The 18,593-nt window shown below is 42.2% G+C and overlaps 1 protein-coding gene and 1 pseudogene across 2 annotated transcripts in view; both read left to right on the plus strand.

Annotated features, from left to right (window-relative positions):
* Nucleotides 1-18,593, plus strand: part of zc3h18 (zinc finger CCCH-type containing 18) — an 84,292-nt gene that overhangs the window by 55,994 nt on the left and 9,705 nt on the right. Inside the window, exons 14-16 of one of the 2 annotated variants that reach the window (XM_056281775.1) lie at nt 13,421-13,537; nt 14,025-14,305; nt 15,003-15,217. In XM_056281775.1, coding sequence (XP_056137750.1) covers nt 13,421-13,537; nt 14,025-14,305; nt 15,003-15,217 — 613 coding nt within the window. The remainder of the gene's footprint in view (nt 1-13,420; nt 13,538-14,024; nt 14,306-15,002; nt 15,218-18,593) is intronic. The other variant, XM_056281776.1, reaches the window with a different exon arrangement.
* LOC130114048 (gamma-aminobutyric acid receptor-associated protein-like) lies at nt 15,564-15,932 on the plus strand (annotated as a pseudogene).

An 18,593-nucleotide genomic window follows, 5' to 3' on the forward strand; every position in this document is an offset into this window, starting at 1 on the left:
TGGTTCTCCCAGATTGGTGGCGATTGGAGAGTCTTGTCCATAAACAACCCTTTCATTGACAAATTATAGATTGGTCCTGCGGAATTATGCTATGTGATGGAAAAACAGGCTATTTCTCAGTGTAAATTGTATATTCTACACTTTATAAATAACTTGGGAAATCCCTCATCATTTTTACTTGTTTTCCAGTCAAAGACATGCATTTATTTGTTTTCAGAGTTCCGAGTCATGGTGGTGATATTGGGATGACTGACACCTCTGAACGTCTGTTCAACGTGTCCATATTTGTTTAGCCAGTTAGTAGTAAAAAACACAAAGCCTTGCTTTCTCTTCAAATGTTTTAACACTGTGATTGTGTTGATGTCAAGAAAGACAATCTATCACTACCTGTCAGTAAATGCTCATCAATGAATTATCCTTGTAGTCAGTCTCCTCAATCATAGCTTTTTAATTTTGCTGTACATAGATTTTTACTGTTCTTACTGTCAGGTCACTTACAGTCAAATGGTTTAATACCCTGCTTCATAAGTAATATCTACATTTAACCACTTTTTTTTCATTACTTAGTTGGATTAAATTGATTTCTACTTTAAAATCCAATTAGAATTTTCAATCAAAACGGTATTAAATTGTCAAAACTGGTTTGTGTAGGTGCTTTAAATGTTAGGCCATAAAGATTGTAATCTTTGTTAATGCCACATTTTTTTGTGTCAGCATCTCCTTAAATCTTAAGGCTTTTACTCTTATTTATTAGGATATCTTATATTAAGGATCCAGATGAAGCATGGGGCTAATTTAATGCCAGTAGAATGTGGATGTAGTGATCTGCTAGTCGGGTTTAGAGTTGGCAGTCAATGTGAATTTGAAGGATTATTTTATTCTTTAGCTGAATTAATTGGATATACGTCATTATAACACACCACCATTTGTGTGTGAACAAACAAAAACTTTAAATGCATTCCATTGTAATGAAAAACGGAAGGGAGGGTTGTCCATAATAATAATAACTACAATACACATGATATTAACTAATCTACTTAATTTGGCCAATCCCTAAATATTGGTCTGCCATGTCCATGTGTACACTGCGCAACAATAACCTTTTCATAGTGTATTAAGAGCAAGCCATGGCTGCTGAAATCTAAACCACCTCAATGAGAATATTATGAAAGCTCACTTTTATTGTATCTGACGAGTGCAGTGGTGCAGGTGTTTACATCATTATGCTGAAAGGTATTGCTTGCCATGATGTCAGCAACAGTATGACATTTGGAATTTTTTATGAGTGGTCGTGTTCATTAAGTCATCAGTAAGTTCATTTGCACCATGCATTTTGATGTGACATATCCAGTCAGGATATTATAGTAGTGTACTGTGAAACCCAATGGTAACTCAGCTGATGTGCTTTGTGGTGAGTGGCTAAAGGTTGCCTTCTCATCTTGCTCTGTAAAGACCAACTTTGAACTGAAAAACTTGAGGGAAAGCCTAATGTTGTTAATAATATTAGATAAAATCTGATTTAATGCTTGTTATAATGTTTCATAATCAGTAGTTAATCCTGTTTCAACCTTAGTAATAGTTTGTTGTTTGTTGTGGGTTTTATCTTGGTCATTTATCAAATATGTGACAACAGGCCATCCAGTGTGCCCTGGAATGCTATTTCTTTCCTATTTTATTTCCCCACTACATTTTTATCGTGGCAGTGGAGGTAATCATTAAGGCATCAAGTAGATAGTGTGGGGAGAGGCTATGACGCGAGCTTATGTAGATAATATAGCTACAAAGACTACCACAACACCTTATTGCAAAAGGTTGCTGGACAAGTTGAATGATAACCTTGAGTGGGTAAGGATGAAAATTAAGCCAAACAATCTAGCTGTATTCAGTTGTTAGAGAGAAGCTGACAGGCAAAAGGTTTTACATAAAGCAGTAGCTGTCAGTATGTTTAGCAAAAAATGTTAGGACTATTTATTATTTTAGTTTATGATTTCATACACCATTCATTTTTACATAAAATGCCAAGTATGGGTGACATACAGACACATATTTGTTTAAGTTTGACCTCATTTGTGATTTAGAGATTGGAGATATGTGTGATATACATTTGTTAATTCAAAGGGCCAAAGCCTTTTTATAAATAATGCTCAAGTTCTCTTAGAAACTAAGTGTGCATGCATTCAAGTAGATGATGTTCAAGAACAAATCTGCATATTAGGCCCCTGGATTTGAAAGAAGCTCTTGACTAAAATCTACTTAAGAAATATTGACAAGGGCATCCGGGTAGCATAACGGTCTATTCCGTTGCTTGGTTGAGCATCCGTACAGGCACAACTGGCCATATCTGCGTGTGGGAAGCCGGATGTGGGTATGTGTCCTGGTTGCTTCACTAGCACCTCCCCTGGTCGGTCGGGGCCCCTGTTCAGGGGGGAGGGGGAACTGGGGGGAATGGCATGATTCTCCCATTCGCTACGTCCCCCTGGCGAAACTCCGTACTGTCAGGCTGTCACAGCCCGGCTCGTAGGCTGAGACAAAGATGGGATACCAGATGAGTTTGCAATTTTGCCCAAGCACATTGAGTTAAAAAAAAACCCAATAAAGAACAATGAAATAAACCTGGTAGGCCGTACTCAGCTCATGAGCAAAATGACGAGCCTCCGCCCCTCCAAGATCCTGCAAGACAAAGAAGAACACAAAGCCACAGGCGCAACTAGTGGAGCGGAGGGGTCGTCACACTCCCCCTCCATAAAAATGGGATTCCCACCAGGAAGCCGTCAGACCACAGCTACTTCAAAAATCAAAATAGTGAATAGGCATATCTTTATAGCTTAACTACTCTTAACCATATACATGTTCTACACAGACTGGTTCTTAAATAGTCTCCCCCAGCCAACCAACTGCACCCTGCAACACAGCAACTCCGGCGCCTGCAGAAGCATTTATGAGTGACAAACAGAGATAGAAGGCCAGAGAGGTTACACATTAAACAGTACAGTACAACTTAAGAGCAGGGTGCTCTTGACAAAGCATCTTTCACAATATTTTCAGAACCTTTAATGTGGCGGATATCCAAACAATAAGGCTGCAAAAGCAAAATCCACCGCATCAACCTACGGTTTGGGCAGCATAGAGAATGCAAAAAGGTTATTGGGTTATGGTCTGTGTAGACCATCAGAGGGACAGAACCAGAGTCAACATAGACTTCAAAATGTTGTAGTGCCCAAATAAGTGCAAGCGTCTCCTCCTCGATAACAGAATAATTTAACTGAAAAGAGTTAAATTTCTTCGAGTAGAAACTCACGGGATGTTCCACACCACTGCCATCACATTGAAACAGGACAGCACCTGCTCCTACATCACTTGCATCCACATGCAGCCTGAAGGGCCTGTCCATGCATGGAGCTGCAAGAACAGGGGGTGAACAAAAAACAAATTTAACATTGTCAAAGGCTGTTAGATCTACCAGGAACAGGAGAAGAGGCATGGCCCGCACCGGTAACAGATGCACTCGAACTTAACCTCCGCTCCTCCACCTCAAGTCTTTTAATTTCTGCCTCCCTCGTCAACTTCTTGACAGCCAGTTTTTCCTTCTCAATTTGAGCACGCTCTCTCTCAGTTTGAGCACGCTCTCTCACACTCTCAGTTTGTAACAGAAACAGCTCTTTCCTCTGCTCGAAAGTTAAACCAGCCTCACCAGGGCCAGGCGCAGTGAAAGTTTCCAGCCCAGGACCAACAGCATACAACTTGGGTGTAATGACTCCCTGTTCAGTCAAGTTTGCTTTAATAATAGCTTTAACATTCTCCTTCATTCTCTTATTAACGACTTCCGATTTATAATGCTCGGCGATTTTCAACAAATGCTCCTGCGAACGGTGCTCCAAAAACTCCGACGGAGCTCTCAAAAAAATCATCCACACTAGCCATGACTTAAACACAATTTACCTGCCCAAACCACGCCGAAACTGCCGATGCAACAAAACAGGTTACAAATCCTACCCGCAGCACACCGAGCTCACACAGCCCCAACGCACAGCCCAAAATTATCACCGCAGCACCGTCCCTCTACCTGCCTATCCAGAGTCTAACTAAGCTCCCCTTTAGTCTTCAGTTGCTATTTGTGGTGGGTACTTATGCACTTAAACCCAAAAGCCCAGTGAAACAGCCATAAAATGGCGACCCACCTGCAGCTTTGGACGTGCCCTCGAGACAACTGCTCCAACCACGTTCTCACCACACTAACAATCCCCCAAACGAATTCCAAAGGGAACCTGCTCTTAAACCTAACCAGGGACAGAACAACAGCAATTTACTATGGCGTGCACAGGACTGACAGAACTCAATGCCACAAAAACACCAGCATAACCAGCGTGGCGACACAAACACACACTCCTCAGAACAAATCAGCGGCTCCTTACCCAGTATAGCTGCCTACATTAACTCAAAACACCAAACAACCACTTACCACACTTGTCAATGTCTCCCAACAACAGACTGTGCAACTCATTCTCAAAACGAGGCGCCCAGCTTACTTACGCTACAGCTGACCTGACATCACGCCAATACGGGATATGTCCCAGCCTGGCTCATAGGCTGCGACAAAGATGGGAGACCAGACGAGTTTGCAGTTTTGCCCAAGCACATTTATTTAAAAAAAAATGATAAAGAACAACAAAATAAACGTGGTAGTCCGTACTCAGCTCTTGAGCAAGATGACGAGCCTCCGCCCCTCCCAAGATCCTGCAAGACAAAGAAGAACACAAAACCACAGGCACACCTAGTGGAGCAGAGGGGTCATCACAAGGCAAAAATAAGTGGCTGGTGACACCTCAGGCATCCTCTCACTTTCTAAGATTGTGTGAAACAATCTAGTTAAAAACTCCACTGCCATCACTCCTAAACATCACCGTGTCTCCACAGGTATATCATCAGGACCAACTGCCTTTCCACTCTTCATCCTCTTCATAGCTGCCCTCACTTCCTCCTTGCTAATCCACCGAACTTCCTGATTCACTATCCCCACGTCATCCATCCTTCTCTGTCTCTCATTTTTTCATTCATCAGCCCCTCAAAGTACTCCTTCCACCTTCTCAATACACTTTCCTCACTTGTCAGCACATTTACATCTGTATCCTTGATCGCCCTAACCTGCTACACATCCTTCCTAGCTCTGTCCCTCTGTCTAGCCAATCGGTACAAGTCCTTTTCTCCTTCCTTAGTGTCTAACCTGTCATACAACTCACCATACGCCTTTTCCTTTACCTTTGCCACCTCTCTGTCACTTTACGCTGCATCTCATTGTACTCCTGTCTACTTGGTTCATCTCTCTGACTCTCCCACTTCTTCTTTGCCAACCTCTTCCTCTGTATACTTTGCTGTACTTCCTCATTCCACCACCAAGTCTCCTTGTCTTCCTTCCTCTGTCCTGATGACACACCAAGTACGTTCCTATCTATCTCCCTCACTGTTTCTGCAGTGGTTGCTCAGCCATCTGGCAACTCTTCACTACCACCCAGTGCCTGGCTTAACTCCTCCCTGAACTCCACACAACAGTCTTCCTTCTTCAACTTCCACCATTTGATCTTCGGCTGTGTCTTCACTCGCTTCCTCTTCTTGGTCTCCAAAGTAATCCTACAGACCACCATCCGATGCTGCCTAGCTACGTTCCCCCCTGTCACCACCTTGCAGTCTCCAATCCCTTTTAGATGGCGCCTTCTACATAAGATGTAGTCTACCTGTGTGCACTTTCCCCCACTCTTATACGTCACCCTGTGTTCCTCCCTCTTCTTGAAATATGTATTCACCACAGCCATTTCCATCCTTTTCACAAAATCCACCACCATCTGTCCTTCCATGTTTCTTTGCTTGACACCATACCTACCCATCACCTCCTCATCACCTCTGTTCCCTTCACAAACATGCCCATTGAAGTCTGCTCCAATCACCTCTCTCCTCCTTGGGTACACTCGACCATGTCATCCAACTCACTCCAGAATGCTTCTTTCTCTTCCATCTCACACCCAACTTGCGGGGCATATGCGCTCATAACATTCATCAATACATTTTCGATTTCCAGCTTCATACTCATCACTCTGTCTGACACTCTCTTCACCTCCAGCACACTCTTGACATACTCTTCCTTCAGTATTACCCCTACCCCATTTCTCCTCCCATTTGCACCATGGTAGAAAAGTATGAACCCACCTCCGATGCTCCTGGCTTTACTCCCATTCCACCTGGTCTCTTGCACACACAGTATACCTACCTTTTTTCTTTCCATCATATCAGCCAGCTATCATATCAGCCAGTTCTCTCCCTTTACCAGTCATAGTGCCAACATTCAACATTCCAACTCTCACCTCTGCACTCCTACCCTTCCTCCTTTCCCGCTGCCTCGGGACATGCCTTCCCCCTCTCCTTCTCCTTCGCCCAACAGTAGCATAGTTTCCACCGGCACCCTGCTGGCCAACAGTACTGGTGGCGGTCGTTGGTAACCTGGGCCTCAACCGATCTGGTATGTAAATCTTATTATGATTCGCATATTTGATTTGGCAAAGATTTTACGCCAGATGCCTTTCCTGACGCAACCCTCCCCATTTATCTGGGCTTGGGACCGGCACTAAGAATGCACTGATTTGTGCATCCTCAGTGGCTGGGTTATTTATAACAAGACTATATTTAGTTTAGATTAGATTATTTTATTAGCCACACGACCAAGGCCAGTCGAATTTATTTTCGTTATGCATTAAACTCTGCAGCACTATACATACATGGACAACAACATACACTCCACATATTATCACGAACAATACAGTACACAATGGCAGAAACAAACATGTCATGCATAACAATTAGGTGAATGGTGGTATTTGTGCCAATGGTGTGTGTTTGTGAAGCATTTAGTCTTAGTGGACAGTGACCTGTAGCACCTCCCTGAGAGAAGGAGCTTGAAGAGGTGATGAACAGGATGTGAGGGGTCAGAGATGATCTTCTTTGCTCGCTTTACAGTCTGGTTAGTATGTAGAGATTCAGCTGAGGTGAGTGGGGTGCCTGTGATTTTGGATGCCTTGTTGACAATCCACTGCAGTTTTTTCCGTGTTTGACTGTCCGTGCCACCATACCATACTGTAAAAGAAGATGTTATGCTGGACTCGATAATGGCTGAGTAAAACAGAATGAGCAGTTGATGTTTGATCGGGTATTTTTTTAAGCTGCCTTGGAAAGTAAAGTCGTTGTTGAGCTTTTGCAATGATGTATTCTGTTAATTTTCCACTTCAGGTTATTGCTGATGTATGTTCCAAGGGATTTAGAAGAGTCGGTGGTGGTGATGGGGTCTCCGTTCATTTGTATGGGTGTTTTGGGATTTGGCATGCATTGGAAGTCAATAATGAGTTCTTGGGTTTAAATTTTTTTTTTATTATTACTTTATTTATCCCCGTGGGGAAATTCTTCCTCTGCATTTAACCCATCCCAGCTGTGTAGCTTGGAGCAGTGGGCAGCTGCCGTGCAGCGCCCAGGGACCAACTCCAGTTCATCTTGCCATGCCTCGGTCGGGGCACAGACCAGAGTATTAACCCTAACATGCATGTTTTTGATGGTGGGGGAAACCGGAGCACCCAGAGAAAACCCACACAGACACAGGGAGATTATGCAAACTCCACACAAAAAGGACCTGGGATGATCCCCCCCCCAAAGTTTGGACAACCCATGGGGTTCGAACCTAGGACCTTCTTGCTGAGCGGCGATAGCGCTAACCACTGCGCCACCATGCCTATTTTGGCTGTATTAAGCAGAAGGTTGTTGTTTGCGCTCCAAGTGACAGCTTGGTCTACTTCATATAATCTCACATACACACACACACAAATCTTGCCAATATTTCCTCATTTTCAGTCTGTAGAATTTGATCAGCTGATTCTTGAATTGTTTTTAAATAATTGTCATCTATCAGTAATATTGATTCTCCTACCTGCACCTGCCTCATTCATGTAATAAACTTAAATAGAACCATGTGAAAACTGATTTGTAGATGTTTTGAGTGGCTGACCATAATGGCTTTCATCTTTGTTTCACACCTTTTGTGTCTGTCAGCATGTCTGATATTAAAGGACGTGTTTTGTGTGTTTGTTTGTTTTTAATCTAGTGGGGGAATCTTTTAGTCACCATGTGACATTACTTTTCCACCCTATCTTAAGAATTAATGCTTGAAAAAAATCTCAACAGAGTAATGGGCTACTAAGGTGGGACATCAAAACTATTAACTGGTATCAAAAATATGAATCCTAAAAACAGGCTGCTTTACAGTTATTATTCAAATACTACACATTCGGTACAAGCACGTCCCTTTTCCACCGCCCTGGTGTCTGTGCCTAATCTAGAACCGGTTCCACGCTTTTCCACTGTACGGCACCGCAAAATTGGTGGACCAGAAGGTTGAAACTGACGTCAGTTGCTAGCACAAGAAATTTGCCGCCCCCCTGTTGATGGTTAGTTTCGCAGTAAAAATAAGAAATTCGCCGCCATTTTGAGAAAACATGAGTGAAAGCGGAGTGAAAGCTTCAGGAGAACAGCGGAACAAACTGAAGAAGGTAAAGAAGGAGATAAAAAAAAACTGTCGAAAAGTGGTGCAGGAAGAAAAAAATTAAAAACTGGGCTAAATACCAAGTTACTGGGTAACATACTTGGTCAAAGACCAGCGACCGCAATGTTAGAAGCGATGTGCAAATGGACGCTGCATCGCTCTGTGACCCTGGTAAGTTTTCATTTTTTTCTGTCAAATACCTAATGTTAATGATTATGTCTTACACATAATGTGGTTAATGCTGTACAACAGAAAAAAATTCAGTTGCTGTTTTATTGCTTGTACAGTAGATTCGCTAGCCAGTGGTCGTTACATATACAAATACAAAAACCTCATACTAATACTTGCAAATATTGCATTCTACCACACAACAAATACCACCACCCCTGAGAGATGCACAGAACGCAATTACAGTCATCAAACACAATGTACAAGACAGTATACAATTATTTTTTTTTTTTACAATCAATCAAGTTGTATTTTATATAGCGCTTTTCTAGCTGCAACAGATATACAAATAGTTGACTTAGTTAACACCTCTAATGTGCAGGAACTGAGGTTCATTATTTACTGTTCATAAACACTCATTTCATAATCATTTTGTGTTTAAGATGTCACATGTGATGAAAACAGCTCAGCGCCATCTGGCAGCAAACCATTGCCTCCAATACCATCAACAAGCACTGGAATCAGAAGGGGTAAATATAGTTCACTTATTACAACACAGGCAACCTTTGATTATGTTCCCCAATTACATATATGCTGGTTTCCTTTTTGTGCTGCAAATGACTGCATCTACACTCCATGCTGCTAATTTCTCAGTTAACAGTCCTATTACACACATTTCTCCATAATACTGTCGAGTTGTTTTTGGACATTGTCTTCTGTGGTGTTTTAACTCTGTGGTCATGGAAAAACATTTCATCCATGTACATATACACAGTTGCTGATGACAGTAAAGTTGAGTTTGAACTGAACATAGTGCTACAGATGAGTCCAAATAGGCTTTCGCATAACAATGCTTTACCTTACTGGTAAATCAAGTTAAAACTGCATTTTAATAGTGTGTCTTTTTCATAGGGAAAAGGAAGTTGCATCAGCAGGACCTGCTGATGCATAAGGAGAGATCAGATGACAAGTTCCTTGAGCACAGCCAAAAGATGAATTCGTCATTCTTAAACAGAATGGAGAGCACAACCAATGCCCCACTGAGCCTCATGGAACAATTTGTAACTGCAGTAGAAAAACAGCAGGAGTAATTTCAAACTATTTCAGGCAACATTTTTGTATGTGTGTGTGTGTGTGTGTGCGCGCGCATGCTTGTGTGTATGTGGTTGTGTGTGTTCATGGTGGTTTGGGTGTTCTGCATTTGGGAAATTACACACGAATGTTATAAAAAATACTTGTTGTTTAATATATTTAATACAATAAAAATTTGAATAAAAATTGAATATTTTTTGCACAACTTTTTTACATATACAACTTTTATAAACATGTAAATGTTTTGCCTGAAAATACTGAACTGGATATACAATATGTACAAAATTTAAATTGTCTTTTCTGCATCACTCAAGTTTTGCAGCAACACTCATCTTGGGTATTGAAGTACTCCATTAATGCTGCTCGGACATCAGCTCCTTCTTGCTGCCCTTGCTCTGGTAAAGTGTGTACTGGGGGCTGTGTGTTCACAAACATGTCTGGAAGGTCTTCACAAAAACTATCACCATTCTCTTCACAAATGTTGTGCAACACACAGTGTTGTAGTCGAGTCACTAAACCTCGAGTCCAAGTCGAGTCTCGAGTTCCCAGTGTCCGAGTCCCCAAAGTGGAGTCCAAATCGAGTCTGAGTCAAGTCCCCATTACCTGAGTCCAAGTCATCAGAGTTGAGTCTTGAGTCAAGTTCCAAGATGGACTCCAGTGCTCCACTCTGGCACCGTAAAAAAGCTGACACACAAATAAAAAAAGGTCTACATTAAACAAAAATGACACAGCTGTCACCATTTCAAAGGGAGTTTATTTACTTTATGACACAATAGCCAAACAAATGCACTCACAAGCATGTGTACACACACCAGTGTTGTAGTCGAGTCACTAAACCTCGACTCCGAGTCAAGTCTCGAGTCCCCAGTGTTTGAGTCCAAGTCACGAGTCCTGAAAATCAGGACTCGACTCGAGTACTACAACACTGGCAACACAGCGTGTCAGCACCATTTTCAGTATCAAAGAGTTAAACACTGTGCGTATGCCCACTCCAAAACGTGACTCGCTGTCCTGTACTCGCTGTTGGTAGCCAGCTTCCAAAGTGCGATAGTAACTTGCTTTCTCACGGGTATACACAACTGAAAATTTGTTGTTTCTTCCCCTGATTATGCATCCAAGGCGTTGACATATATAATCAAATGACTCCGGAGAAACTCTGAAGTTTTGAATTAACTGCTTGCGATTAAATTCAAGACATATCATGTCCCACCAATGGCTTGTTCATGGAAATGTCCAAACAATGGGACATGCTCTTCTTAATAGCCTCAAAATCTCAATAGCGAAAAAGTAAGCATATGCATCAAACAGTTAGCAACTACTTGTAATTGCAGTTGTAATGTGTGGCATCAAAACCATTTTGTGGCCAGCAAACTCAAAATCGATACCGACCCATCTGGAAAACAATTGTCGTCTGTTATGAATGCTGTTCGCAGTCACTACACGCAGACAACCTTCAAATTCAAGATGTAATGATTTTAAAAGTGGCTTTAAATGTAACAATAAAAAGCAAGCCAAGCAAATGCATTCTGTCTGCCATTATTTTTTTTCCTGTGGAAATTACCTTAACTTCCACTACGTGACGTTCAGTTCGGTCCCCAAACCTGTGGAAATGCGGGCCGGTTCTGAAAAGGCACCAAGGGAGAACTGGCTCCGCACCGGCACTGTTCTGGTGGAAAAGAGGCTTATGAAAGGTTTACATCAGCTCACTTCTCCCAATCCTGCAATACCTGTCAATAACTAGGTAACTTGATTGATATTGATAGGACTTTTATGAGATAAACAAATCAGCATTTAATGACAGTGTTGCAGTGGTTTCTATTACACAGTGGAAGGATGTGACAGAAAAAAACACATATTTATATATATATACAGTGCTTCCGGAAAGTATTCACAGCCCTTCACTTTCCCCACATTTTGTTATGTTATAGCCTTATTCCAAAATGGATTAAATTCCTTTTTTTTCTCATCAATATACACACAATACCCCATAATGACAAAATGAAAAAGGTTTTGTAGAAAGTTTTGCAAATTTATTAAAAATAAAAAACTGAAATATTACATATACATAAGTATTCACACCCTTTACTCAGTACTTGGTTGAGGCACCCTTGACAGCGATTACAGTACCCTTCTTAGGTATGAAGCTACAAGCTTGGCACACCTATATTTGGGGTATTTCTCCCATTCTTCTCTGCAGATCCTCTCGAGCTCTGTAAGGTTAGATGGGGAGCGTCGCTGCACAGCTATTTTCAGGTCTTTCCAGAGATGTTCAATGGGGTTCAAGCCTGGGCTCTGGCTGGGCCACTCAAGGACATTCACAGACTTGTCCCGAAGCCACTCCGTCATTGTCTTGGCTGTGTGCTTAGGTTCGTTGTCGTGTTGAAAGGTAAACCTTCACCCCAGCCTGAGGTCCTGAGCGCTCTGGACCAGGTTTACATCAAGGATCTCTCTGTACTTTGCTCCATTCATCTTTCCCTCGATCCTGACTAGTCTCCCAGTTCCTGCCGCTGAAAAACATCCCACCAGCATGATGCTGCCACCACCATGCTTCACTGTAGGGATTGTATTAGCGAGGTGATGAGAGGTGCCTGGTTTCTTCCAGATGTGACGTTTGGCATTCAGGCCAAAGAGTTCAATCTTGGTTTCATCAGACAAGAGAATCTTGTTTCTCATGGTCTGAGAGTCCTTTAGGTGCTTTCTGGCAAACTCCAAGCAGGCTGTCATGTCCCTTTTACTGAGCAGAGGCTTCCATCTGGCCACTCTACCATAAAGGCCTGATTGGTGGAGTGCTGCAGAGATGGTTGTCCTTCTGGAAGGTTCTCCCATCTCCACAGAGGAATGCTGGAGCTCTGTCAGAGTGACCATCGGGTTCTTGGTCATCTTCCTGACCAAGGCCCTTCTCCTCCGATTGCTCAGTTTGGCTGGGCGGCCAGCTCTAGGAAGAGTCGTGGTGGATCCAAACTTCTTCCATTTACGAATGATGGCGACCACTGTGCTCTTCGGGGCCTTCAAAGCTGTAGAAATGTTTTTGTACCCTTCCCCACATCTTTGCCTCAATACAATCCTGTCTCGGAGGTCCACAGACAATTCCTTTGACTTCATGGCTTGTTTTTCTGCTCTGACATGCAATGTCAACAGTGGGACCTTATATAGACAGGTGTGTGCCTTTCCAAATCATGTCTGATCAATTGAATTTACTACAGGTGGACTCCAATCAAGATGTAGAAACATCTCAAGGATGATCAGTGGAAACAGGATGAACCTGAGCTCAATTTTGAGCGTCATAACAAAGGGTGTGAATACTTATGTACATGCAATATTTCAGTTTTTTATTTTTAATAAATTTGCAAAAATTTCTACAAAACCTTTTTCGCTTTGTGATTATGGGGTATTGTGTGTAGATTGATGAGAAAAATAAAGGAATTTAATCCATTTTGGAATAAGGCTGTAACATAACATAATGTGGGGAAAGTGAAGAGGTGTGAATACTTTCCGGATGCACTGTATATATATATATTATACATAATGCCAAAAAAGCGCAAGCCCTGATTTCCCCTCTCCCCCTTTGCATCTGCCTTTCTCCTTCAGGCGGACTGTGAGTGGCAGTGTAAGCGAAAGTGGAAGCAGTTACACTGGATCCAGCTCCAGATCAAGATCGTCTTCTAACTCCCTCTCTCGCTCACGCTCCGGGTCAAGAAAATCCAGGTACAATCCCATCACTCCTCACACCATCTAGATTTAGTCTCCCAGTGTCTGAGGCTTTTTGACTTGTAGCCAATTGCAATGTCCGCTCTCTCTTGCTCTCTCTCTCTCTCTCTCTCTCTCTCTCTACATACACACACAAACAGACAACCCCCACACAATATGTTGAGAAATCTTAACTCATGATGAATACAAATGAACTATTGTGTGAATTCATTTCCTCCTTTTGTTTCCATGTATTGTTTCTCGATTGAACAACACTAGGAAATCAAGGTATGACGTCAGTATCCATGTATTTGTATTTGTGACACCTTATGTATGCATCAGTATTTACATATGTCATTGAATCGATAGGGTGATCTGTCACGGTCCTTTAAGAGAATTGTTGTAGTTTCCAGTTTGTCATAACAGACTTGTATGGAAAAAACTTGATGTATTTCTCTCTCTCTCTCTCTCGCTCTCGCTCTCGCTCCCCCCCCCCCCCCCCCAGATCTTTGAGTGTGAGCAGCGTGTCATCAGTCTCCTCTGCCTCATCCAGTAGCAGCTCGGTGCGCAGCGCCGATTCAGATGACATGTACGCTGACCTGGCCAGCCCTGTGTCCTCCGCTAGCTCACGTTCTCCTACGCCAGGTCACCCTCGCAAGGAGCGAGGCCCACCTCGCGACAGACCACCTCACAGCAGAGAAAAGGGCAGAGGTCTGTGTGTGTCTGTGAGAGGGAGACGGAGAGAGAGAGGGATCGTAAACGTGTCAGTTAATGAAAGTTTAACAGGTGACTAATAAAGAGGATATGATTGTAGGCAAATAACACTTTCAGACAAGTGCCCAAAGTTGTTAAGTCCCACCCCCTTAGAGGTGCACTAAAAAAAATTGTATTTAATAGTTTTATGGTTCATCAGTTTAACAGAATTTAAAGGTACAATATACAAGTATATTTACTTATAAAAACAGTTAAATTGAAATAACGCTTAAGTAAGAATACCACATCCATGGGAATAATATAAATATACTAATTAAACTTTCTGAAAAATTTATATTACCTATCTAATTTTATGTTTTAAAGAAACCGATGGCCCTACAAAATCTGTTATGTTGTGGTCTGAATTCAGACACAATGGCAGGTCCCATGTAGCAATGTATGCCTTAGCAGCCACATAAATATCTTAGTTTGGATGGATCCCAATTTAATTGGCTGCTAAGGTGTACATTCATTCCCATGTGGCACCCATTGTTGTGTTTGAACTCAGACCACTGCGTAACAGATTTTGTAGGTCCGTCAGATTTGTTTAAAATGTGAAAAAAGGGCAATATAATTTTTTTGGGGGGAAGCTATACTTTGTTAAGCATATTTATATGATTCCTGTGGCTGTGTTGTTTTGATTTTTTTCTTAGTAGATTAACTTGTATATTCTACCTTTAATGGTATATTCTCCTCTTGCCCCTCAGCCAATCTTCTTTTCTTCTCACAGAGAGGCCGCCAAAGAAAGACGAGCCCTTCAGAGAGGACCGTAGAAAGACGGAGCCATCCGGCATGCCCCCTAGAGGAAGCAACACCACGCCCAGATCAGGGCCTGGTAGCAGGGGAGGCCATCCCACGCATCTGCCACCTGGCAGTATAGGCCCTCCAGGAGGCTACGGAGGCTCAGGTTCCCACAAAGACATTAAACTCACCCTCCTCAACAAGGTAACTGCTGCTACACTACACCAACTTCATTTTGATACTTTATTATTTGAGTTCCCAACATTAGGTTAATGGCAGCAGCATATACAATGTTAACACTCAAATGGCCAAGACAGTCATTATGACTGTTTTGGATTTTCAAAGCTTAATAACTTTGTGGGAAAAAAAAAGATACAGATTTGCCGCTCCCTGAATGCTCCTAAAGTTGCATATATTTGCATTAAAATTAGTTTTAGATAGCAGCGTTGGTGTTTTGTCGTGTGTTGTCGAACGGAGCTGCTCCCGGAACGATCCCAAAACAAACACCTCGGAGTGACTGACTGGCCGTCTGTCTGTCATTTCTCTAACAATGAAGTTTCAGTACAAAGAGGAGCATCCTTTTGAGAAAAGACGGTCTGAGGGCGAGAAAATAAGGAAGAAGTATCCGGATAGGGTTCCAGTAATTGTGGAAAACGCCGCTAAAGCCAGAATAGGAGATTTGGACAAGGAAAAATACCTTGTTTCTTCCGACCTGACAGTGGGCTAGTTTTATTTCCCCATCCAGAAACAAATCCACTTGCGAGCCGAGGATGCTCTCTTCTTCTTTGTAAACAATGTCCTTCCACCCACTTCAGCTACAGTGGGACTCTTGTACCAGGAGCATCAAGAGGAGGACTTTTCCCTCTACATCGCCTACAGTGATGAGAGCGTGTACAGGGACAGCCAAAGGGAAATCTGATCCCATTACCATTACCCCCTACCCTAAACCATTCACCCCCTCACCCCCAAAGACCTCCGTTCTTCATTGAATTATTAAATCCAGCTCAGCAGCCAAGAGTTCCCAGAGTAAATCTGTCAAATGCACTTTCACCACCCATTCTCTGCCCCTCCTCCCATCATTTACTTTTTATTCTTCTGCAGTCTGATTTCAGTACAGTGGCCAGTTTTATTTGTAGTGTCGATTATGCTTTACTGACAAAACCAAGAGAGAATGGATGGCACTTTGAAACTGATGTGAGAACTACGCCATAATTGTTGGTATATTAAAGGTAAAGACATAGAATGTGAATTTAAGTTAAGATCAGCTCGTATTGTAGTGCATCTGACAGGGGTCAGAAATGGACATTAGTCACTAGCCAAAGGTGAGGGAATATGTGGGTTGTGGTGGTAAACTTTGACTGTTCTGTCAGCTTCCTTAGTAGATAACCAACTCTTGTATAGCATTAGTTTACCACATGAAAAGAATAAAATGGCTAGTGTTTTTTTCTTTAACTTAATTAATCCATCAGCCCCTTCAGCTGATAATTTGTTTAATATCCTGCCCTCCAACAGAACTTTTAACAGGAGTGTAATAGAATTCACACTTCCCTCTGTCTCTGCTTTCAGTGGTAAGACTTACTTTGATCGCTATTATGATGATTGTTGTTATTATTGTTCTTAATTTTTAGATGACTTAATTTCTAAAGGTATTGTAAAGCTCAGTGCAATTTTTTCTTTTTTAAGTTTTCTTTTTTCTTTTTTAAGATTTTTGAACTTGGTGTACTGCTGCATTACTGGTTCTTTCTCTCCTCATGACCATACGATAAAATGTGATGAAAGACAAAAAAAAAAAAAAACCAAAAAAAAAAATGAGTTTTAGATCAATTGCACAAAAAAAAAGTTATGATAAGATCTACCTAAAACGACCATGACTGGTCAAATGACCTTGTGTCATTTGCACATCATATTCGGTTGTCCGCTATTTATGACGTGTGTTGGTTGCGTCATTTCCTTCGCGACATTCATTGCTCTGTCGTAGAAACACGCTAGCATTCTCCAGTGCAGAGTAACACGTAAAAAAGTATTTTTTTCAAAATTTCCAACATGTCTGGGTACAGCCGCCATTTTAGACGCACCATGACTACCACTGAGGCGTTGCAGTATCTACAGGTATTGGACAGCGGCGAGATGGGAGAAGAGGTCTGTTCTTAGGAGAGAGTGTGGTGTTGTCTCTAGTGGCTCCATACCTGGAGAAGGGGAGAAACATCACAACAGACAATTTTTTCACATCTCTGAGGTTGGCCAACATGTTACAGAAAAAGAAGACCAGCCTCGTTGGCACCCTGGGGAAAAGGGAGCGTGAAATGCCCCCCTCCGCAAAACAGAAGGCAGAGCCGTTCAGCACCATGGTGCTGAAATGTGGCGACATCACGCTCACCATCTACCAGGGGAGGCCAAATGTGTGCATATTGAGCTCCGTGCACACAACCGTCGGCATCACGAGTGGGTCGAAGTCAAAGCCGGAGTCTGTCACATACTACAATAACACCAAGTATGGCATGGACATCTTGGATCAGATGGTACACATGCACTCGGTGAAAAGGAAAAGTGGTACGCACAGATGGCCAGTAGCAGTGTTCTGCAACATTTTGGACCTGGCTGGGATCAATGCCCACATCCTCTACAAGGAGTGCATCAATGCCAACATAACCTGGAGTAATTTCCTGCTTCTACTGGCGGAGGAATTGAAAGTGGAGTTTATGAAGGGGAAGTTGGCACAAGGTCCCAGTCAGCAGCTGAAGATCACAACACCGCAGCAGACACCGAGACGGAGGCAGTGCCAGGTTCGGGGAGGCTGCAAACAGAACAAAACCTTTAAAATCTGCTCTCAATGCCACAAAACCGTGTGTGGCAAATGTGAGCAGAAGAGAGGTGTGGTTTGCATTGCCTGTGACCCCTAGTTGTGGTAGTGGAGGAGCTTCCCAATCCGTGTCGGAGTGCATGCATGTGGTGGGGTTGACGTTGTTTGGGACTGTTACCGCGTTTTGTTTTGTTTTTTCCCATTTAACTTTTTATAGGCCTTTGCCTTCCTTTTCATTGTTTTATTATTACTTTTTCACTTTAAATATTCATGTTCAAGTACTGTTTATGTTTTAAATTGTTTGGAATTTAGTATTAAAGTTGTTCAAATGTTAATTTTGGTGTCAGTCGTTTCTTAACAGACATACTAACATATGAAATGCATTAATATCTCAATTGGGTGTTTATCTTGACAGAATATAGAGTTTAAAAACGGGCGGTCGGCCCATGGTCGTTTTAAGTAGGAGTGAAATCCCTGTCGTTCTGGTGTTAATGGCATATACAAAGCTTTAATTCTTGAAATAGATGTCCAAGCTAGTCAGATAGTTTGTGTTTAGCCGGACCCAATCCTTTCGGTGGGGAACACCAACAGAATATTTATTGGTGCCTGTAACAACAAGAACACGTTCATTGACAAGTCCCCAATTAATAAAAACAATTCCAGATGAGTATTGCTTTGCTCTGCTCATATATAAAAGATAAGAACACACATAAGCACTTTGGTATGTCATTCAGTACGTTTACATGCACAGTTTAGTCGAGCTATGGTTATAGCTCAATT

The sequence above is a fragment of the Lampris incognitus genome, chromosome 6, assembly GCF_029633865.1.
Source record: "Lampris incognitus isolate fLamInc1 chromosome 6, fLamInc1.hap2, whole genome shotgun sequence".
NCBI lineage: Eukaryota > Metazoa > Chordata > Actinopteri > Lampriformes > Lampridae > Lampris > Lampris incognitus.